Source organism: Cynocephalus volans, chromosome 12 (genome assembly GCF_027409185.1).
Source record: "Cynocephalus volans isolate mCynVol1 chromosome 12, mCynVol1.pri, whole genome shotgun sequence".
NCBI lineage: Eukaryota > Metazoa > Chordata > Mammalia > Dermoptera > Cynocephalidae > Cynocephalus > Cynocephalus volans.
Window position 1 is genome coordinate 41,356,737 of NC_084471.1, and position 24,814 is coordinate 41,381,550.

At 32.9% G+C, this 24,814-nt stretch overlaps 1 protein-coding gene and 1 long non-coding RNA gene across 7 annotated transcripts in view; one reads left to right on the forward strand and one right to left on the reverse strand.

The window, feature by feature from the left end:
* Window positions 1-24,814, forward strand: part of LOC134360983 (uncharacterized) — a 55,072-nt gene that overhangs the window by 20,299 nt on the left and 9,959 nt on the right. The window lies entirely within an intron of this gene.
* PTPRQ (protein tyrosine phosphatase receptor type Q) overlaps window positions 8,081-24,814 on the reverse strand; it is a 215,036-nt gene continuing 198,302 nt past the window's right edge. The window contains 6 exon segments of the mRNA XM_063075852.1: window positions 8,081-8,179; window positions 8,425-8,548; window positions 13,558-13,693; window positions 16,967-17,115; window positions 17,961-18,086; window positions 18,288-18,422. Coding sequence (XP_062931922.1) covers window positions 8,142-8,179; window positions 8,425-8,548; window positions 13,558-13,693; window positions 16,967-17,115; window positions 17,961-18,086; window positions 18,288-18,422 — 708 coding nt within the window. The 3' untranslated portion in view covers window positions 8,081-8,141.

Below are 24,814 nucleotides of genomic sequence, written 5' to 3' on the forward strand. Positions count from 1 at the left end.
AATTAATTTGGAAAGAAATTATATCTTTATAATATAGTCTTACCCCTATGAATTTGGTGCATTTGTCCATTTATATAGATATTGTGTTTTGTCCTTCAATTGACATATTTTCTCCAAAAATATGTTTCATGCATATCATTATCCTCTCTGCCTGCCAGTGTATAACTTACTTATACATGGTGTTGTCACAAATGAGATCTTATTATCTATCTTTATATTTTCTCTGTTGTTCTTTTCCCAGCTTTTGGAATGAATACTTAATACATTTATATTTAGACTTGCATTTTATTTAGTTCCAAATATAGGAGTTTAAAGATTATTTTTGTTGTTAATGTGTAATTTAATTGTAATGAGAGAAATGGCTATGTATGATATTGAGTTTGAAATTTTTTTCAACTTCTTTTGTGACTGAGAAAACAGTCATTTTTTTGTAACTAATTCATGAGAACTTCAAAAGGATATATGTTCTCTTTTTCTAGGGTGTATAAGGATCTCTATAGAGAAATATGAGCTCAGATGTGTAGATTTTCTAATTCATGTATTCTATTTTCTTATCATTAATTTATGTTCTTGATATACAACTTCCATTACCTTTGAGTATGTTTAAATTTCTAATAAATATATATAATTTATTTGGTATACTGCAAAATATTGAAGATATATTTATCATATAGAAGATATATTTATATATTTATCATTTTAATTTATTTTTACTTTAAAATGTAGTTATATTTTTTAACAGAAGAAATATGGGTTTGAATTGGAGATTATAGAAAAATAGATGAAATTCAATTTTATTTCAATTTCAAAAAGTTATACTTCTTTTCAAAATACTATTTTTCTTGGAAAAGCTTTATTTGAATACCACAAAATGGAATTTTAGAAACATGCCATTTTTGTACTGTAGAATCAGGTTGCAAATGCACAAAAGTTAATAGTCCTATGTATATTCTTTTCCTTTTTTAAAATTAAAAGAAAAATATTGGATATAAAATTCCACTTAAAAATAAGGAAAAACTACTCCCTTTATTACTACTAGGCTGAATACTTTGAAATTAATCATTATGATTATAATTCTCCTTTCTATGTTATATTTTTCTTGTGGTTATGTGACTCAATAGGTAATATCTTGATATATTTGGATTCTTACAGATAAATCATCATAACCATTATCATTATTGTAGTTATGTACATTATTATTATATATCATTAGGAACATTACAATCTAAACTTTATTGAGTGTTTATTCTTCGCTAGGACTGTTCTACAAGCATGTGATGTACATGTTTTTGTTATCTACATTTTAGGGATGAGGAAATTGTGATACAAAAGTTATTGCTTTTTGTCCAAGATCACAAAATTGATAAATATAAATGGGACTCACATCTAATCTGTCTATAGATTTTAAAAATATATATTTATACAAATTTAATTATAACAGAAGAATTAATGAGAGTAAAGTAAAGAAAGAATGAACAATCGAAAGACAAATTAATCTGGAAGCTCACCCATATAGTCTTTACATGTCCAAATTCCTTACAGTCCTACTGTACAGGTTGAAAAGTTTTGAAATGGGAGTGCGCACAAAATAGTGTTATAAAACTGTCTTCTTGAGACCTGTTTATTCCCACGCTTTTTCTTGATGCTTTACAACATGAAGGGAAATTGAACTCCAACCACATAGACCTGGATTTGAATTCTAGGACTTCCCATTAGTTTCTATGGGCATTTGGGCAATCTTCCAACCCATGCATGCTTCAGTTTCCTATTATCTTAACATAGTTTATCTCACAGGTGAGGTTTAAATTAGATAACATGTTATAATGTAGTACAGTGCCAGGCACACCTTAAAGGTTCAAATATTCAATCACAGCCAACTTTTTTCTATTTTTCTTTCTCCTACATCTTCTAGTTCTCCTTTCCCTACTCTTTCTTCACTCCTTTTCTTACTATTCCTCCTTCTTTTCATTAATACTAGGGCAAAGCGGTTGATTGTATTTGATTAGGTGGTCTTCAAAAAGTTCATGGAAAGATTTGTATTATCTTTTAATTCCATTTTCCATGAATTTTTTGAAATACCCTCATATACATACACATGATATGTATATAAAAATGCTATAGAGTTCTTTTGACTTTAGAAACTCCTCTTTCTGCCTTATTTTCATAATTCTATAAAGTCACTTTTTTCCTTTATATTCAATATTTTAATCTTTTTTAGTTTTTTCACTTTCTTCTGTAATATTACTGTATTAATCAAAGAATTTAATTTTCACTTCTTTACACTTATTCTAAGAGCTTATTAACCTCTGAAAAGACTTGTGAGTTCTGTTGTTTATTTTCATGTGATTGCATAAAATCTCTAACTGGCTATTTGAGAACTGGGACACGTGAAGATTACGACCTTCTTTATAATGAGCATTTCACATTATAAAAGCATGTCATTTGCATGACTTATGAAGAAACCTGCATAGGGTTATGGATAAGTAGTTTTTGGAAGCCTGAGTAACTCTGTTTTAACTTCAGCTCACACCCTTACTAAATGTGGTTTTGGGCACAGCAATTAAGCTTTCATTATCTTTACCTGTAAAATAGGACCTGACCAATCTTAAAGAATTTTGTAAGAATTAATTGGAATAATAGGTGTAAAAGTGCTCTAAAAAGTTTTAAATTTACTAAAATGAATTCCCAATCCAGGAATATTTTTAGTGACTATTAAAATAATTTAAGCTTGTGACTTTGGAAACATAATCTTAACAGAGGAAATTATTTATTTATTATTATTATTATTTTTATTGGTTATGAATATTCATGGGGTACAAAGCTGATTGTCACCACTTGCACCCGAGATGTGATGGCCAGATCCATACCGGCAGCATGGCCATTACCACAAATTGCAATTATACCTCGTGTCCCCCACCCAGTTATCCCTGACCTCCTTCCCCATCCCTTTTTCCCCCACTCCACTTTGTATCCCTAGGTATGTTCTCTTCCTCTGCAAATCCAATGCACCACTGTGGTCTTTCTTTTCTTCCTTCTTTCTCTCTAAGTTCCCACTTATGAGTGTGTACATGTGGCATTTATCCCTCTGTGCTTTGCTTATTTCACTCAACGTAAGTTTCTCCAGGCTCATCCATGTTGTTGTGAATGGGAGAATGTCATTCTTTTTTACAGCAGAGTAATATTCCATGGTGTATATATACCACATTTTCCTTATCCAATCATCCATTGATGGACATTTACATTGGTTCCATATCTTGGCTATTGTAAACAGAGCTGTGATAAACATGGGAGTGCAGGTATCCCTTAGACATGATGATTTCCATTCCTCTGGGTATATAACCAGAAGTGGGATTGTTGGATGGTATGGAAGATCTATCTGTAGTTGTTTGAGAAACCTCCATAGTGTTTTCCATAATGGTTGTACTAATTTACAGCAGCATAGGAGCATTCCCTTATCTCCACATCTTCGCCAACATTTGTTATTCTCTATCTTTTTGATTATAGCAAGTCTAACTGGGGTGAGGTGATATCTCAATGTAGTTTTAATTTGTATTTCCCTGATGACTAGTGATATTGAGCATTTTTTTTCATGTACCTGTTGAGTATCTGTATGTTTTCCTTTGAAAAATGTCTATTCTGCTCCTTTGCCCATTTTTTAATTCTGTTATCTGTTTTTTTACTGTATAATTGCTTGAGTTCTATGTATATTCTGGATATTAATCCCTTGTCAGATGCATAGTTAGCAAAAATTTTCTCCCACTCTGTTGGTTGTCGTTTCACTTTGCTGATTGTTTCCTTTGCCATGCAGAAGCTTTTTAGTTTGACATAGTCCCATATGTTTATTTTTCTTTTGTTGCTTGTGCTTTTGGGCTCATGTTCATAAAGTCTATGCCTAGATGATACTATATATAGAAAAACTTAAAGACTCTTTCAGAAAACTCCTAGAGCTGGTTAATAATTTCAGTAACATTGCAGGATACAAAATAAATGCCCCAAATCAGTTGCATTTATATTCTCTAATAATGAGTTAACAGAAAGAGAAATCAAGAAAGTAAGCACATTTACAAGTCATGAAAAAAATAAAATATCTAGGAGTCTATTTAACCAAAGAGGTGAAAGATCTCTACAATGAGAACTATAAACCACTACTGAAAGAAATTAAAGAAGACACGAAAAGATGGAAAGACATTCCATGCTCTTGGATTGGAAGAATTAACATTGTGAAAATGTCAATACTACCCAAAGCGATCTACAGATTCAATGCAATCCTCATCAAAATACCAATGACATTCCCCACAGAAATGGATAAAACAATCTTAACACTCATATGGAACAACAAAAGACCCCAAATAGCCAAAGCAATCCTGAGCAAAAATAAATAAATAAAGCTGGAGGCATAACACTACCTGACTTTGAATTATACTAAAAGCTATAGTAAGCAAAACACGTGGTACTGGCATAAAAATAGACACACAGACCAATGGAACAGAGTAGAAAACCCAGAAATCATCCCTCAGGCTTACAGCCATCAGATATTTGACAAGGGCAACAAAAGCGTACATTTGGGGAAAAGACTGCCTCTTCAATAAGTGGTGCTGGGAAAATTGGATATCCATATGAAGAAGAATGAAACTAGACATGGACCTCTCACTGTATACTATAATCATCTCAAAATGCACTGAAGAGTTAAGTATAAGACCTGAAATTGTAAAATTACTAAATTATTTTTATTTTCAAAGGACAGTACTGCAGACATGGTGTGTGGACAAATTCAGAATGTTCACTTGAATCATCTGAAATGGAAATTTTCTTGACTTGCTTTCCAAATCCTATTTATGTTATTGTGTACATGTCCATGTATCCAGTTTAATCCAAAAATTCCTTGAGAATGCTCTTAATCATTTGTTTTAAAAAAATCATTGGTCTTATTTAGCAGAAGTCAATATATTTGCCACAATTTTATCTTCAGTCTGTGCATGTAAAACACACATACTTATATGTCACTAATATCACAAAGTGCAATATAATCCTAACATGGGATGTATTATCTTACTGATAAACATTACACATTGTCCAGCCTTGATAAAAGATTATCTCTTAACTTTGTTAAAGTTCATTGTACTTTTAAAAACATTTTCATATGTGATCTAACCTGTTCCTCAGAACATCTCCATGAGCTGATGGGTGTGTTAGTTTTATCAATATTTTTGAAGTCATTTACCATGAAATATTACATGTCGTGCAAAAGTAAGCTGTTTTGCCAAGATTATGCTTTATTAACTTTTTTTCATAATTTTTAATTTTTAATATTCAGTTGGGAACTTCTGAGCATTTTGTATCCCAGGCCTCGCTATGAGTTTTCTAAAAGTTGGTCCATGAAAATGGGCTTGATTATCACAATAATGGCTAGAACTATAGAATGTTTTGTTGACCTTAAATTCCATTTTCAAAATCTAGTGTTTGGTACAAAATGTAGAGAGCAAATCACCATCTCCTTTATTAAGAGGTCAAAGTTTAATTAGTTTTTTTTTTTTTTTTTTGCAAAAGACTTATACATTTCACCTATAAACTGGAAGAAGAATATTATGCATTTTAAAGCAGGATGAAAGTAGAGGTGATACCCACAGCTGCTCTTGTCTCTGGCAAACCATTCTGAGAGGCTCCAGTTTCATTTGGTTCATATGAAACACATGTTGCTCATTTATTGTACATGTGCTTCAATATATTTTGACAAATCTGATCTAAAAATGTTACAGATGTTCCTCATTATTTTAATTTGCACTTAGTAGCCACATATAGAACTTGGCTGTAAATTGGCCCTTTTACAATAAAATTAAGAGAAAATTTAGCTATCAATAATGTGTGTGTTTCAATATAATTTCATTTACAGTTTCTAGACATAGCTAGTGAACGGTGGGCATTTAACAAATGTTCTGTTACCATTTTTTTCTGATAATAAAGCCAAATCTTTTTAAAACCTGTTTCACATAAAATCTGAAATTATTCTGATCCTGTCTAATGTCTTTTAGAGATTTATAGAATATTCAGAGTATAGTCTGAGATCAGGCAGCAATATAATAACTTGAGTACTTTCTAGAAATGACTCTCAGGACTACTATATTCTTTCTGAAGCAGAATCTGCATTTTAACACAATCCTCAGGTGATCGGTATAAACATTAAGTTTGATAAGCACTGCTTTAGAGGAGACCTGATATTGAAACTCTGTTTTATGCATGTTCATATGCATACACATAAAGGTCAAACCTGTAACTCTGTTCTACAGATATTACAGAAAATGGACTGACCTGTAGATTGAACTATTTATTTTTTATCATTTAATACATTAACAAGTATACTCACCAATACTTTCCATAGGCTGTTAGCTGTCTTTCATGAATATAAAAGCCCATACTGGCTTGCCATACATTTTCAGTGACTGACGAAGAAAACTGAAGAACTTGTAAATCCAACTTGAATCTTTTAGAGTTCTCATTTTTTATTGTTTTCTGTAACTTTCTATAGAGTAAACTTGTTAGTTGGAACAGTAATGAATTGTATTTATTTATACTTCCTTGCCATGAAAAAACAGAGAGCAAATTTCACATTTTTTGAGGGACTGCTTGTGAGACTAAAGGATTTAATTTCTTGGATGGTAAATTTTATATTAAAATTACTATATATGAATGACTTGGGAAAATTTTATATCTTAATTATATTATATGGATTGTATGATGTCATTATATAATACTTATATTTAAAATTATTATTTTATATTAAGATCTATGTTATACATAATATGATTAATATAATTCTCAATTATATCTTAATATGATACAAAATTAGATTTATATTTATATAGGGACCCCTGAAATCATGCTGCAAAATAACCCAATTCATTAAAATTCAATTTTATTGGCCATCACATTTTCTATTTGTATATTCCAGCAGAGATAAGCATAATATATAATTCTCATTGTAGAAGAAATAGAATAATTAATACTATTTTTTTTTATGAGCCTTAACTGAAATCTATAACAAAATAATTTCATATAATTTTAAAGTTATTTAGTATATTGTCATAATATAATCAAATGGAAGCTGAAAGATTTTCTATAAAAAAAATCTCAAATTTGCTACAATTTGGTTAATTTTTGTTTGTTTTTTTCATTTCCACCAAATACACTCCTCAGTAATCAACCTAGGGAAATAAAGTAAAGACCATTTAATATCATCTATTCAGAGGTCTCTGTTGGCACCACAGCAGCACATCATTAGTTTACAAGACTGCAACACAGTGCATGTTTTTATTACTGTTTTTATACATTTCTGCCAAAGAAACCTTTCAAAATTGTAGTTAGATTGAACATATAGCTAATGGGCAAATACTCTACTACATTTAACTGTGTATTTGAATATGTAATACAGTGGTACAACTTGTGTCTGAAAGTGTACAAATGTATGTAGGCTTCATATGTGCAACTGCACTTTTAATTTTTCTTTTCATTTTTTCTAACTGAAGACTACAATGCAATTTAAATAGCTCTAAGTGTCCCCAAAGAGCTACTGTGTGTTGTATAAAGGCTAAGTAATCCCTGCAGTGTCAAGGGGTTACTGTTCAGCTGTTCAAGATCATGAGATGATATCTCAGCACTCATAAAACAGAGGATTCAAAACACAGGGATGTACGTGGAAGTACAGATCATTATGACAGTCCTGGAAGTTATCTACAAGAAATGTCAACACCCTGGAGGCCAAAATAACACTACTGAATCAACATTTACAAATTATGTTCAAAATTAAATCCAAGACATAGCGAAAATTCATGTTGAAACATTAATGCTAATATAATAATTTTATATTTGGCTTATTCCAAAAATATGGAAGACTTTAAAAACCTATGGGATGTCTTTTCTTAAACATTTTAATTGTATAATATTTATTCTGTACAAAACAAATAACTATCCTGAATTAGCTATTTCCTGCGGCTGTTCATAAAATGGTCAATCCATTTAGTAAGGCACAGTGTGGGAAGCATGCAGATTTCTTCAAGATTGCACATTTCAATTCAGAAGACCGAGGGGGTAATTTTGGCCCCTGGGATTTGAAAATATCTTCCACTTGTAATCTTTGTTCTGAATATTCACATGGTGGTTTCTTCCCATTCAAGCTCAACATCACCTATAATATAAAGTAACATGTCACAAGAGAGTATTGAAGTCAACAGTTGAAGGGATTTAAATGTTTCATGGCAAAAACATAATGCAGATAGAAAGGCTATTACCCAACTCGGATTAAAGAGAAATGAAAAATTGATACGTGTACTAACCCAGCTTCTAAAACATTTTTAACATGGATATTATGAAATTAATGCTCCTGCTTTAGGTGATAAACTAGTAAACTGGGTACACATTGCTTCTGTTTACCTTCCATGGTATCCAAAGAGTCCATCTTCTGAAGTGCTGAGTAGTTAACAAAACAGATGGGCTGATTACTTCCTTTATTTGATAAGAGATCCAGAATGCACTGGTGTAAAAAGATATACTGTGCCTAGACACCAAAGAAATAACAATGAAACAAATGAGTGGGGTGGACATTTTTCTGGAAAGGGCAGTTATACTGTTACAGTGAAAAGCTGTATTCATTCAACAAATGATAAATAGCTAAGTTAAAGACAAGAATTTACCAAAGTATATCCATGATTTTCTACCATTTCAAACATAAGGTTTTCTAAATTCCTGTGGCTTCTTGTAGCCTGTGGTGTTTTTTTTTTTAATGTTTGTCATTAAACAGCAAATGTGAATATATTTTCTTGCTGTGATTGTAAAAAGTAACAAATTGTATTATTTACATTTGTTTATGAGCTTCCTTTTTCCTGTTAGATCTAATTGAGTAATCTTTCTTGTTAGAATGGCTGTTGGAATGCAGAGGCTAAATTTACTTTTGAAATCTGTGAGTAGGCATATGTACACACCATCAGCACATTTAAAATAAGTTTAACAATTTTGCTAATCACCTGGACAGTGGCTACTTAATGTCAAGTATGTGGTCCTGATTTTTAAATACGAGACAGTTGGCCACTGAAATATCCAAACATCCAGGTGGTGAACAAGGACTTCTAACATTTTATCTGAACGTCTGGATTAATTTCAGTAGTATCTGGATTCCTTAAATTTATTCAATACAATTCAATAACTTGTTAACAGTTCTGAGTTTGAACTTTTCCAAAAGAAGGCTAAAAATAATGTATATTTTAAATCACCCTTATTTGTACATAAGAAATATACCTGACTTTAAAGAAATATCACCAAATGTCTGACATGTATATCAACTCACAATTGATTTAAATAGAACGTCCTCAAAAGGGATTATCTTAAGAGGTTATCTTCATATCTGTTGTTACTGTACCTCAAAACCTTTTTGGAAATTTTCCATTGAAATTATCTTCAAAAATTGTTCGTCATTATTAGGAATATCTTTTTGTTTGTGGATTACAAAATGTTTCCACTAACATCTCAGTACTGGGATGGATGACAGTTCTATGAGCACAGAACTTTACCATATTCACTTCTTTATTCCCATTGCCTATAATAGTGCCTGACACACAGTGGTTGCATAATAAATATTTGTTTACTTAGTCTCATTTAATTCTTCCAGCTTGCCAATCTTTACCATTTAAGGGCAAATGTAATCTGGAGAACATCCGAAAGTCATTAGGGGTCAAGTTTTGTAAGTGAGGTGGATGATCAAGTTACAGAATTTCAATTTTGGTAAGAAATGAAGTGTTATCAACTAATAAAAATTCTATTGAAGTTGCTAGTAAGTTACTTCTCAAGGTAATTCCAAAAGAGTGTGTTCAAACATACATCATGCAATGAATAACATTATTGACAGAAATATGTTGACATTTACAATTTTCAAAATATCATTTAAATGTATCTGTTCTGGTATTTTTTAAAAAACACCTTTGAATTTCAAGTTACATCTGATATGTGGAGCTTCTGACTGTCCTGATCTCATCTTCTCCACTGGAAAGAATGAGGGGTGTGAACTCTGCCAGCAGGGCGGGCTGAGCTCCAGGAGACAGTCCCACAGGTCCCGCAATCCCTCTACCATCATGTGTTACGGCCAAGGAGGCAGTGTATTGCTGGGAAAAGAATTCAATCCCAGTTTCTACCCTAGACAGCCATGCTACCTTAAGAACTAAACTTTTTTGATGCTCAATTTCTTCATCTGAGAGATCATAAAATCTGTATTGGGAGATTTAAGGGACTTATATATGTAAAATGCCTGGCAAAAAACTAGGCACTCAAAATATGTTAGTTACTTTTATCTTCTATCATAGGAGTTCACACCAGTAAATTTCCAGGAGAATCCAGAGCAGGAAAGGGATTAATCCAGATTAATCCTTATTTGAGGCTCAGTGCAAAGCATTCTCTCAGAAAGGACTTTCAAATATTCTGGGGCTGCAATGAACTGTTTTTTGAGTGAAGGAAATCAAAACACTCTCCTGGGTAAAGGTCATGCTCCTCTGGTGCCTTTTAGTAGGAGTATATTATTGAGTCTCCCACCTCCTCACCTCTGCCCTTGGCTGCTGTAGTATGTGCTGATATGTAGAAACTGAAATCACTGCCGAGTGCAATAGACGAAAATATGAAACCACTCTTGTGCAAGGCAATGCTGGTTAAGGACTGAGGCCAAAGTGTGGTTATTCTCCTATTTTTCATCACAAGGAAAAGACAGTAAAGAACATCACTCTGGGAATTAAGACAGACAAAGAGAGCTTTGGAGGGCCTGATTTTCAGCAAGGAGGGAAACCAGCAAAATCTTACTGGACACTTATTGCATGCTGGGCACTATGCTGGGTGCTTTAGATACCTTCTCTTATTTAACACTGACAACTTAGAAAAGTGTAACAGGGCTATTTTACAAAAGAGAAATAGCTCTGGGAAGTTAATTAAATAAAGTAACAGAGCCAACAATCAGCAGAGCTGGATTCTGAACTCAGTTCTCTGACTTCAAAATCCTTAGTCTTTCCGTTCTCCTACCCAACCTGCAACATTTTGCTCTGGCTGATTAAACAGGCATATTGTTTATAACACATATTAAGTACTAAATTGGGTAAAATTATTAATAGGCATTCTAGAACACACTCTTTATATAAAGTTCAATTCCACAAGATTGCAGAGTATGGCAATTATTTTTCAACTTTTATTATATGAAGATTGACTCTAGAAGGAAACAATCAGTCCCACCCTCTATCCTAGCCAAGAAAGCTGACTATCAATTTTGTCAAGAATACCGATCCCGAGTGTACATGTGTACACCTAGGGACATGGGAGAAAAATGTTAGCTTTCTATTTATCCTTATTTTTAACTAAAAATAAGAAGAAAATTGAATTTTAATAATGGTAAATAGTTGGGTTGATATTGGAGCCCTCATAAGACCCCCGGATAATTTGCAGGACCCATTGATTACATTACCTAGTTTTACCTCACTAATCATCACACAATTGACATGGCTGAAAAAGATTTCTACAAAGAGACTTTGAATTGAAGATAATATTTATGTTCAATAAATATTATTATTCAATAAATAAATCTTTATGCAAGCCCAAAAGAATGACAAGAAATTGGCAGAGATGACATTCTTCATATTCCTAGAATAATCTTGCAGCCATATTATGAGATAAAAATAAAACAATGTAATCAGATCTGACAGAAAGGTAGATCACTTTTTTTAAATTATAAATAATTTAAAATATGTATTTAAAACTACTATGAAAATAGAAGTATCTTGTCCTAAGTGTATACTTTCTCTTTTGAAAATATCTAGTGATAATATAAAGCCACAGCAATTAGCACAGTTTTGAAAATATTATGTATGTGATCTTTATCTCATGTTTTTCAATTTCTTATTTTGTTTATGCTTTATAATTTACATAATTATACAATCTACATTTAAAAAATAAATATATCTGTATTGGAGTCAAATACTCAAACATTTTTCCTGAAAGGGATATGCAGCCCCCAAAATGTAGACATCTCTGGTCTAGAGCAGCATCTTCCTAGAGCATTAATGTTCCATGACATGTATCATAAGTTTGAAGTCAAAAAGGGTCGATGGGTTGTTCCACCATCATATAAGTTTGGGAAATGTCACCTACAAGGGTTCTGCATTTTTAACTGCCCATGAACATTAGCATACTTGTAAATGTTCTAAGAAATTCTGTGTTTAAAAATCAGTTTAATTTTTTCTCACACTTATTTTAGCAAAGAACCTCATTTTCTCACACTTTTAACAACTTTGATTTGTGTTTTCTAGGATGTACCCTGAAAAATACTGTTATGGCAGATCTGTGTATTTACTGTAAGAAAAGTCTCTATATAGCATACAAATTTCAATCCAAACATACAGATAGGAACATCTTGTATATTATAGTTAGACAGACTAGTGTTTGGATTTTGGCTCTTATACTTATTATAATACTACCTTGGAATATCACTTAACTTCTTGGAACATCTGCTTCACTATCTGTAAAGCAGAGCCAATAACACCTAGTCTCATGATTAGTTTTATTGGCTCTGCTTTTAAATAAATAAGGATGAATTGTACTTGGATCTTGTGTTGTACTTGGAACCCATTAGACAGCCAATAGAGGGTTTTTATTTTTATTTTTTAATTTTAATATATCAATATACAAGTAGTTGATTTTTGTGCTGCTTTACCAATTCCTCTTTCCCACTTTCCTAAGTGAAATAAACCAGGCACAGAAAGAGAAATACCACATGTTCTCACTTATTTGTGGAAGCTAAAAATAAATAAATAAATATACAAACAAACAAATAGGAGGGTGAGGGAAGAAGACACAATGATCACAACAATTCCTTGAACTTGTTAAGACAAATGAACAGATATGATGTTGATGGGGGGAGGGGAGAGAGAGAAGTAGGAAATAGAGTGTTTTTAGTCCCATTACCATTATACCTTGTGATTTTTTGAATGAAGAAAAATATTTTAGCCTCCAAACCAAAACAACAAACAAAAAAATCCCAGTGTTAGTTGATAACATGATGCAATAATCATTATTAATACTAATAGTCAATAGGGATAAATATGGACAAGTGAGGTTCACAGAACCTCATTACAGTCAATATTTTAAATTGTTTTCTCAGTTGATAACTTCTAGCATATCTACAAAAGAAAAGGATTTGAATTTATATTGTAAGCTTCCCAAAGTTGCTAAATGATGAAGAAAAATCAATTTTATGGAGTATCTTCTACACACCTATCAGTATAAACAAGATAGGATGCGCAGTCAGTAACAGACTTGAAGGGGGACTGTGGCACATGGTCTTTGGGTCTTTAGTTCTTCCATAATCTCCATCAGTTGCCCTCTCCAAGATCTCCCCAAGAGTTTTATGATGCAGGGAAAAGAGAGTGTCTGCAATGCAAATACAGCTTCAAGCCCATGTCCAACTAGATTGCTGCCACTAGGATTCTCTGTTGGAAAAATTCTACAGCTGCCCCAAAGTGAGCACAGGTTTAGATATCTTACCAGGTTCTGCACCATGCACATTCTTTCACTTCTCAGTTCAGCTACTAGTCCATATATATCCACAAAATCATGGTCATTTATATGTTGTGTTAAGTGATCCAGAGCAATAAAAACTCCAGTTCTTCCAACTCCAGCACTATAGAAAGAGTGAAATTATGTGAAAAATATTCAGCAAAGTTTTGTTTGTTTTGATGGTGATGAAGATAATGAGCAATGATAGCAATAAATTCTAAACAATTTCTTTTCTTATTTGGAGGTATATTTTCTTTGGAGTTTCTTTAGATTTTTATTGTTACCAAGACTGTTAGGGCAAGATGATTATCATTAATACTCTATAAAATATTTGAATTTTTCTCTTTTTTTAACTAGCTGAACTTACTTTTCTTTTATGATATTTTAGAGAGCATTGGAGAAGTATAAAGAAGATTTTTAAAAACTGTTGAAAATTCTTAACAACAGAAACTTTGTATTAACCACATTTTCAGTTACCAATAGAAATGCTGAATATTAAAAATGTCTAATATTTAGCCCCTCTCACATTTCCTGTGCATAATACTAGAAGTTTCCCAAGTGCCCCTTTTGCTTTTTTTCTATAGAATGTTTTTACCTCCTGTATATAGTAAAATTGACAAACTATTTCCTTTTAAGAAATATGTTTAAAACCCAAGGATGGGCATGTGCTCCAAAGAAACTATTAACTGATAAGCCTCGTGAGATGGATTCAGAAATTCCCATTAGAAAGACAAGATCCCTAATTAATATTGGTTAACATAAGAAGTGAATTTGAGAAAAACTTTTTGGAAGGTCATCTATGAATATTACTTTGAACAACATGAAACTGCCATTTTTATAGGTAAGAGACAACTGAATAATGGCAATTTTCTATGATTCAACCTAAAAAATTGTAAGCATTAGCAACATAAAACCAATTATGGTAACATGTATATGCCTTAACAGAGCAATGAGTCATTAAATCATTCAATATATTTTGGGTACTAGACACTATTCTAGGCATCTGGGGTATAGCAGTGAACAATACAAAGTCCCTGCACGAATGGAGTTTATATTCTAGAGGACAGTGGTATACAAACAAACAAACAAAGAATGTGCTCAGTGGTGACAAGTGCTATAAAGAAAGATAAACTAGGTTAAGGAGATAGGGAGTGATAGGGTTGAATAGGGTCATCAGAGAAAGCTTCTCTGATAATTTAATATTTGAAAAAAAAACTTGCATCAGGTTAGGGAGCACACCATGTAGGTTTCTGGGAGAGGATCATTAGAGGCTAAGGTTGCAGAATGAGAACAGATCAAAGTGGCAGCACGTCCTATGTGTTCATAGAAGAGCAAGGAAACCAGGGAGGGGAGAGTACACTGGAGAGGTAAGAGATGGCCAGGGATAGATTTGCTGGTAGATTGAATGTGGAAAGTGAAAGGAAAAGGAGAGTCAAGGGTGACTCCAAGGTTTCTGGCCAAAGCAGAAGGGAATTGCTGTTTACCAAGATAGGGACAATCTCAGCTTGGAGATTGAATCAAGTGTTCTGTTTTGGACACATCAAATTTTTAGAATTTTTTGTCATTCAGGTTGTCATGTTGAACTGGAAGCTAAATGTAGAAGTCTGAAGTTGAGGTGACAGCTTGGGTTTGGAGATACTTAGCAGACAGTTTAAAAATGATATTTAAAAATGATCATTAAATATGAGCATACTTTTATCTGTTTTATTTATTTAAATCACAAAGGAGGAGACTCTCTACTCTTTAAGGCTTAAAAATGACAAATGGCTTTTAGTGCCAGTGACAGTATATATGCAAGATACAGAGAAGCTAAAAGCAGTTACTGTCTATTAAAGGTTTTAATCATCACTGATGGCAGTGTAAAATCAATCACTGACTTTAGGAGCAAACTGTTATACTATATATATATAGTATATATATATATATGTTATATATATGTATATATATGTTATACTAGCATATGCTGTACTATATATATATACATATATAATATTCTGTTAAAATTTTATGTGTACAGAAAGATATGGAATTGGGAGGGTAAGAATGAGGCTTGTCTTTTTTGTTCTATATGCCTTATAAATATAAACATTGTTCTGATACTTTATAATGAGCAAGCATTTATGTATTACTCTTATAATTTAAAAATAAAGAATATTCATGAAAAATGTACAATCATTTAAATTTGATGCTGTTTTTTTCTCTAAATAAAAGTTTAAAAATTGGATAAATTTATCTTTTCTTACATATTTAACCACATTAATTATAGTATACTCCTGTTAGAAAAAAATATTAAAATATCTTGTTAATTAAAAAATAATCTTTTTATTGTGGTAAAAGAAAAATAGCACAAAATTTACCATAAGTGTACAATTCAGTGGCATTAAGCACATTCTCAGTGTTGTGCAAACATCACCAGTTTTGTCATCACTTTCCGAACTTTATCATCCCAAACAGAAGCTCTGTACCCATAAATAAAAACTCTCCATTTCCTCCTTCCCTGGTAACTACAATTCTACTTTCTGTCTCTATGAATTTACCCATCCTAGGTATCTCATGTAAGCAGAATTTTACTACATTGTATTATCATCCACATTCCCTCTAATCTCCAAACTCCAATTGTGAAAGAGACTCAAGTTGAGATTGATTTAATTTAGATATATCACGTTAGAAAACATATATCATGCTGATGTGTCTAGAAAAATTCTAAATGTTAAACGGTCTTGAGTTTTATTTCTCAGAATATTAAATAACAATGAAAATAATAAGGGGGAAATCTCAATTTATAGTCATATTCTGTTAACCATGTTCAAAGACATCTGAGTAGCTAAAGTTTCGTAAAAATCTGAAACTGTACTTGGGTTGGTTACTTAATTAAATCTTTACTTTAAAGTTAATTTTCTCTGATTTTTTCTTTGTAATTCAGAAATCTAAAAATTCTCTTTTACAAAAAATGTTTAAATTATGATACTAGACTAATAGGAACTGAAATGATGAAGGATCAGATGTTTATTCATAAAATCCTACACAAACACACGAACACATATCAGTGATGGGGTATAACTTTTAAATATTTTAAATACTTTTAAAGCCTTTGAGAGGCATAAGCCAGTCAATAACTTGGGAAAATTTCTATACTAGTATAAATATTTTCTCTTGCTTTTAGACAGGTTCATCATTCATTTCATTTCTTTTTTTTTTTTAAAGTTTATTTTTTTAAACTTTTATAAAGCTATATCTTAACATAACCAGCAAAATATCTGAAAACTGTAGGCTGGAGTAAATCTACATTAACATTCTTCAAGAAAATAATCAATGGTGTCCTGATAATAAAAGGCCAATGGGCTTAAAGATCATTTCTAACATTTAATAGAAGGTTCTAAACATGTCTCTTTCTTACCTGCAGTGAACAATCATAGGTGTGGTATCATGCGCTCTGCTTGCTCGAACCAACTTTACAAAGTGAATTAGAGGGGCACTGTTTTCAGGAACCCCATGCTCAGGCCAAGCAGTAAAGTTACACTGATGAACAGTCATGCAATCCCCATGCTAGACAAAGTGAAAGATTAAAAATTGATAAAAATTATTTAAGTACCCCTCTGAAAGTTGAAGACAAATTGATACCCCAGTTTTTGAAGGTGATCTTTTAAAAATGACTCTCTACCAAACAGGACAAACTGTTTTCTTTTTTTCCTATAAGACAGCCCTTTTATTTTTTCAATAAAGAGAATTGCCTTTCAGTGCAAATGAAAACAATAAGAAAGCTTGCAAATAGATGTTAATATAGAGTATTAATATTCAAATATAGCGTAACATTTCGTAGCACTCCGAATAGTAGATTTTGAAACAATTTTGACCCAAAAGTTAACTAAATACATCCACCAATTATTCAAAAAACAGATTTTGAGTATCTGATATATCAGAAAGTATAAAGATTCTTATATCATTTTCGTGTGTGCATAGGAATTTATATGAACCGATAAAGTGGGATCCTGCACTATGTCTTCTCTACTGGTTCCAGATTAAATAGAAAATTTAATTATTTAGACTCAGAGGTGAGTGATTTGGGAAAATTGCTGTCTCATGTCAAACATTACATTTTCTTCATTAAATAAAATAAACCTGGTGATCCAGTTGTTTTTCCTCCTTTTTCTGCTCTAGAAACCTAAAATTTTGAGACTAATTGGTAACCTTATGATATGGAATTAAACACAGTGACATACAGGTAGATACTAAAGTCCGATATCAATTTAAATTTGTTTTTAGGAAACAATAGAAAAGCATTGTTGAGTATATAGATATCCTTGAAAGAGATAGTTCTACAAGTTAATTCTACTTTAGACATTTAGATCATTCATATTTTACATTGTGTTCCCTCACCCCCTTTTTTTTACCCTCTCAATTTTTAGATCCCTGATGGTCCAATCTATTTGAACATCCTCCATTAGCTTTGTAATCACTATATCTCCAAAGACAGTAACTGGTTTGTTGTCCTCTGGCCAATACTGATGGCATCTGATCTGCATTCAGAGAAAATCACCAGTCATAGAGTCATTATTATATTGATATACATATTTATATATCACAGTTATTGCTACTAAGTTAAAACTGCTTTATAGATGTCCAAGTTATTGATGTCTCACAGTTTTAGCTGAAATATTCACACATATATTAACACAATTGTAAATAGCATTTTGTGAAAAGATTTTGAAATAACTCACCCGCCCTTTTTCAAAACACTGTGTTAGCATTACTAATGTTTTTGCTCTGGTTTCCCACACCATTCTCCAAAAATCTCCAACTGTTCCTGGTAATGGACCTTGAGTAGCAATAAATTCATTTGGACATAAGTAGCCCTAGAATAATATAATTACATACAGTGTATCAATATTTGCATAGATACAGTGTTTTTAAATTTTTCACTCAATACGTAAAAATATACTAGTTGTAAAATTACTATTTAAAAATGTTTTATCTTTTAAAATACTATTTTAAAATATTGTATATTTTAAAATACTAGATAATTTTAAATGCTCAAAATTCCCCAAATGTAATTTTAACCTGACAATCTGATATGCTATACAACTAATTGCTCTTGAAGTTTATGTCCAACTTTTAAATCAGACATTAAGGACGACATCACAATAGTTATAATAACATCAGACCATAACTGAGCGTTTACTTTGGGGCAGGCAATATGCTAAGCATCTTATACTTAACATTTCACCTAATTATTTCTTATAAAAACCTTGTGAATTAGTGCTATTATTACCCTAATTTTACAGATGAGGATACTGAAGCTTAGAAAGGTGAAGCAATTTGCTCAAGGTCTCATCATTGGTAAAGACAGTCTGAGCCCAAAGCTAGCTCTCTTACTCACCCCACTATGTTATTGTCATATGTTTATGGGCTGTGCAGATGTTTCCACACTCTTTCTCTAAGAAATTACTTAACTACTTAAACTGTGGCTTTAGTATTCACTCTCTGTAGCTCTGAATCAAGAACAATGTTGAGGTAATATGAAGGTTCAGTTTGCTAATATACTTATAGGCCCTGAGATCTGTCTCAACTCTGTTATGACCTCTTTGTGAATATTATCAAGTGAAACTTTGTCCATTCACCTGGAACATAAGCACGCCACTTGAGTTTATGTGATTGAGAGCAGTATCTGTGGATTTTTCTTAAGGAAAGGTACTGTATAAATAAAAAAGAATTGATGGAATGATATCTATTTCAAATAAGAAGATACTTTAAGGAATGGAGAATAAAAGGTAAAATTTATGTTTTACATTGGAGTTGTCTCAGTAGTCAGAGAATACAGTAATATAAATACACACACACACACACACACACACACACATTTTACGTTTCAAGGGACCCTACAATCTAGTTCAACAAGTTTATTTTACTTTAAAAAGTATTGAGGCACTTTAGGTGATTTTACCAAATTACAGTGCTAACCAGTGACCAATAACTGGGAAAAAAAAAATCTTGAGTCTTTTAAATACACTATATGCTGCAGCATTTCTATTTCTCCAGTCTCAGCTGTAAGATCTTAATATGTAATTAAAGTGTAAAGGTTTTGTTTGTTTGATTGTTTGTTTTTGGGTTAAAAAGCAATATATTTTTAATGTAGAATATTTGGAAAATCCAGAAAAATATAGAATTTACCTATAATCTCACTATCCAGAGTGAAGTACTGTTAGTATTTTGGTTGATTTCTTTACAGACTTTTAAAATATGAACATTCCTCCATTCAACCAATACTTATGAATGACTATTATGTTCCAGGCACTGTTTTAGGACCTGGGAATTCATCGCTGACCAACTACACTAAAATTCCTATCTTCATTTATCTTACATTCTAGTTAGAGGAAAAATACATTGTCTATTAAATAATCAAATTACTTACAATTTTTTGAAGTGATAAGTGCTATGAGAGAAGGTTTTCATAAGATAGGTGTTCAGAAAAGATTCATTTGTGACATTGGAAGAAAGTATTGAAAGAGGAAGGAGTGAGCCCTGCAGGATTTGGAAGAAAAGCATTCCAGGTAGAAGGAAAGTCAAGTGTAACAACTTTAAAGGAGAGGGATGTCAGGAATGTTCTAAGAACAGCAGGTGGCTGAAGTCTAATAAGTGATGGGAAAGAGTGAAAGAAAATAGTCATGAAGAGCAGGGGAGGGAGAAGTTGTGCTTTAGGTCCTAACAGGTCATTAAAAGACTTTGGCTTTTTCTCTGAATGATACAGAAAGCCATTGAAATGTTTTGGACATAAATGGTGCATGCTTACACAATTTCACTCGGCCTTCTATAAGGAGACCAGCCTATAGGGTTTTAAAGATGAAAGGAGGGAAAATAGTTAGGTTTTTGCAACAATCCAGCCAAGGGATGTTGGTAGCTTGGGTGGTAGAAATGGAGATGGGGAAAAGTGATTAGTGTGGATATATTTTGAATGCAGAGCCAAGAGTATGTGCTAGTGAATTGGATTTGAGTATGAGAAAAAATAGAGGAATAAATAAGGATTCCAGAGGATAATGGGGAAGGCTTCAGGATGCACAGAATTTTAGGAAAAATCAGGAACTCACATTGGGCATAGTAAACCTGAAATTTCTCTTAGATATTCAGGAGGGAATGCCATGAAAGCAATTAGGTATATGAGTTCGGAATTCAAGAAGTCCAAACTAGAGACAAAAATTGAAAGTAATCAGCCCATATATCTTACTTAAAGTCATGACAATGGAAGATATCACCAAGGAAATAGAATTTGAAAGAGACAGTAAAGTCAAGGATTAAGCTCTGTATTATTTCAATGTTTGGAGGTTAAGGAGATGAGAGAAAACCAACGAGACTGAACTGAAGGAGTCAGAGCTACTGATAGATCAAGTAAAGTGGGGATTGAGACTTGCTGCTAGTTTTTTGAGTAATTAATTGGTCATCATGAAAAGAGTAGTTTCCACATTGTGCTTGCTTAGCACGAGAGCCTAATTTGAGGTGGCTGAAGAGATAAAGAAAAGGAATTGAAGATAGTAAGTATAGGCAACTCTTCAAGGGGCTCTGGTGTAAATGAGACACAGAACAAGAAGGAAAGTAGCTAGAGAGAGTATAATATCAAGATTCTTTTTTTAAGATGGAAGAAGTTACAATATGTTTGTTTGGCTGCTGGAAGAATAAAATTGATGGGAGAGAAGAGACAGAGAACTCCTCAGCCCATGTCTTGAGAGACAAGAGGAGATGCCATTTGGTGCCAAGTGGAGGGGCTGGTTTTCACTAAGACAATTCATACATAGCCACAGGGAAAAGTTGAGTATAAGGTCATAGATGCAGATAGGTAGAAAACCTTGTGGATGTTCTTTAATTGCTTCCATTTTATCAGCGAAATAATGAACAAGGCCATCAGATGTAGGTGAAAATGTGAGTGTTGGAGGTTAGAGGAGGGGGAAGGAGTGAAATAGTCCAGAAGAGAGGGAGACTGAATGGATTAGGGGACCGCAACATGATTAAAAATTCTTTTTGAGGTTAGTGGCCATGAGTTTAACATGAGACATTTTTGCAAAATCAACTACACTGTATATTGATAAAATAATTTTTTTTAAAAAAAATGAGACATTTTTGCACAGTCATGAGTTTTTCTCTAATCACATCCAGTAAGAAAGAAAAGAATCCATGGAGAGTTTTATTTAACCAAGGTTGAACATTTATCAAGGGATTGAGACTAAAAGAGAGAAATTTAAGAGTTAAGGGTATATATAATGGAGGAACAAAACAAAAGGACTTGAATTTAGCAAGGAAAAAAAGTAATGTCTTTGAAAAATGTCTATTCAACTCCTTTGCCCATTTTTTAATTGGGTCATTTATTTTTTTACTGTATAATTGCTTGAGTTCTATGTATATTCTGGATATTAGTCCCTTGTCAGATGCATAGTTAGCAAAATTTTTCTCCCACTCCGTAGTTTGTCTTTTCACTCTGTTGATTGTTTCTTTTGCTGTGCAGAAACTTTTTAGTTTGATATAGTCCCATTTGTGCTTTCAGGCTCATATTCATAAAGCCTGTGCCCTGACCTAACTGCTGAAGTGTTTCACCTATATTTTCCCTTAGTAATTTTATAGTTTTGGGTCTTATACCTAGGTCTTTAATCCATTTTGAGTTAATTTTAGTGTATGGCGAGAGATGCATATCTAGTTTCATTCTTCTGCATATGGATATCCAGTTTTCCCAGCACCACTTGTTGAAGAGGCTATCTTTTCTCCAATGTAGATTTATGTTGCCTTTCTCTAATATCAGATGGCTATCAGCCTGACAACTACAGATAGTTCTTCCATATAATCCAGCGATCCCTCTTCTGGGTATATATCCAGAGGAATGGAAATCATAGTGTCAAAGAGATACCTGCACTCCCATGTTCATTGCAGCTCTGTTTGCAATAGTCAAGATATAGAACCAACCTAAATGTCCCTCAATGGATGATTGATAAGGAAACTGTGGTATATAGACACTATGGAATACTACTCTGCCATAAAAAAGAATAAAATACTCCCATTTGCAACAACACGGATGAACCTGGAGAAACTTAAGTTGAGTGAAACAAGCAAAGCACAGAGGGATAAATACCTCATGTCCTCACTCATATGTGGGAGCTAAGAGACAAAGGAAGGCAGGAAAGAAAGACCACAGTAGTGCCGTGATCCAACAGAGGGAGGAAACATTCCTAGGGCTACCAATAGGAGTGGAGGGGAGAGGGCGAGGGGGAGGGAGGTTGGGGGATAATTGGGAGGGGACAAAGGGCACAAAAGTAATTTCTGATAATGGGTATGCCCCCAGTATGAATCTAGCCCTCACATCATGGGCAGGAGGGGGGACAATCAGCTTTGTATCTCATGAATATTCTCAATAAATAAATAATAGTAAAAAAGTGAAGTCTTGATTAGGGTGTAAAAAACTGAAAATATGATAGGATCAATGGACTGCAGGTCAGAGTAGGGTTGAAGGATTATCATAGTCTAGGAAGAAAGATTTTAGATTGATAGTGAGATTATGGAAAGGCTACAATTGTTGGTGGTGATAAGGTCTAGGTGAACATGGAAGAAAGTGATGAGGTCTAGTGGAGGGCAAGTCATCAGAAGGAAAGAGATCAAGGAAGTGATGGGCAAGGGCATGGATCAATATGCTCAATGGATTTCGACATCACCAAAAATTATGACAGTAGTTTTGAGAGAGGAACAGTGATCCTGGAGTTAAATCTTTAAGAAGTCAGGGGGAGTGACTTAGGAGATGGTAGTTAATTTCCAGAAAGAGGGATCATGGGTCCTTTACTTGATGGCATGAATCAAGCCGGTGATGTTAGGGAGGAGGGAGAGAGAATGATGTGGAAGTGGCAATGCGGACTTAGGCAGCTTAGTCCTCCTTTATGCTGAGTATGTATGGGAGAGAATACATACCCACTGGTGAGGAAAGCCAGGAAGGCAGTATCCTCAGGTGAGAACTAGGTTCCATGTAGAGTAATATAGATTACATACCACATACTGCATAATATGATATACACACATATACACGTAATTGAGATGATTCCTTCTATATATCTGGTTACTACTTATTTACAAAAATAACATTATATGATCCTGGTTTCCAGGATAGTAAACATTCTTCATAAATCTTATTTTTATTTTCTTTTTAATATACCATATATCAATGTACCATCTGTCATTTAATATTTCTTTATACGGTCACATATTTACACTTGATTCCCATGTAAAAAAGCTAAAATACATTTAAATTTTCCTCCTGTAAAGGTAAATTTATTTTAGGAAAAGATAAAGCATGAGGTAAAATATTTGCCTAAAGGTAAAATGTTTAAGAGGCATCTCTATTGTATTTTATGAGAGTGGGGCGAAGATGCCAGTTCTGTGTACTATTTCTAGCTCACCTTTGAATATCTGTGTGCAAACTTTTGGCTTTTTTCTGAGAAGAAACTTCTTTCCTAGAATTTTGTTCTTCAATTGGAATATAGAGCTTAGCTGGTTTTTAAAGCTTGATGATAATTAAAACAAAATACAAGTTTCATTACACATGTTAACTTCCATTATCATCTTTGACCATAGATGGTCATTTTTCATAACAACCCTTAAATTAGCTCAAAGCTTTTCCTCTGGATTACCAGCCAGGAAAGTGTAAAATATACTACCACTAAACATCATCAAAAATAAAAATAACATGCATTTATTAAATGTTTCTGATATGTCATGCAACATGATCAGCTGTTTATATACATTATCTTCTTTAATCTCCATGGCAGCCTTCAATGAAGGTATTTTATTCCTACTTTATCAATGTAGAGAGTTTAAGATCATACAGCTGCAAAATTCCAGAGAAGGAATCTGAAGCCAGATCTATCTGAACTCTGAAGTATATGTTCTTACTCGGTTAAATACAGTGCACCTTTTTATGAACTAACTTAATCAACAATTATTAAGGGCCTACTAAGTCCCAGTCATTGTAGAACTGCACGCTAAAATGTAATTTAAGTACTGCTTTCAAATCAATATGTTTTTTGTTTTATTCTAATATCGTCCACCAGTTACTCAGTTATATCCAGTGAATTTGTACATGCAGATGGGGCTAGTTTTGGAGTAGCAAATGTACACAGAGATGATAACACCAATCAATCCTTGCCTTATTGCTTTGAATGTTGGATGATGCACACATAAATAACCTGTGTATCTCCTCAATAAATCTAGCATTAAGTTTAGTGCA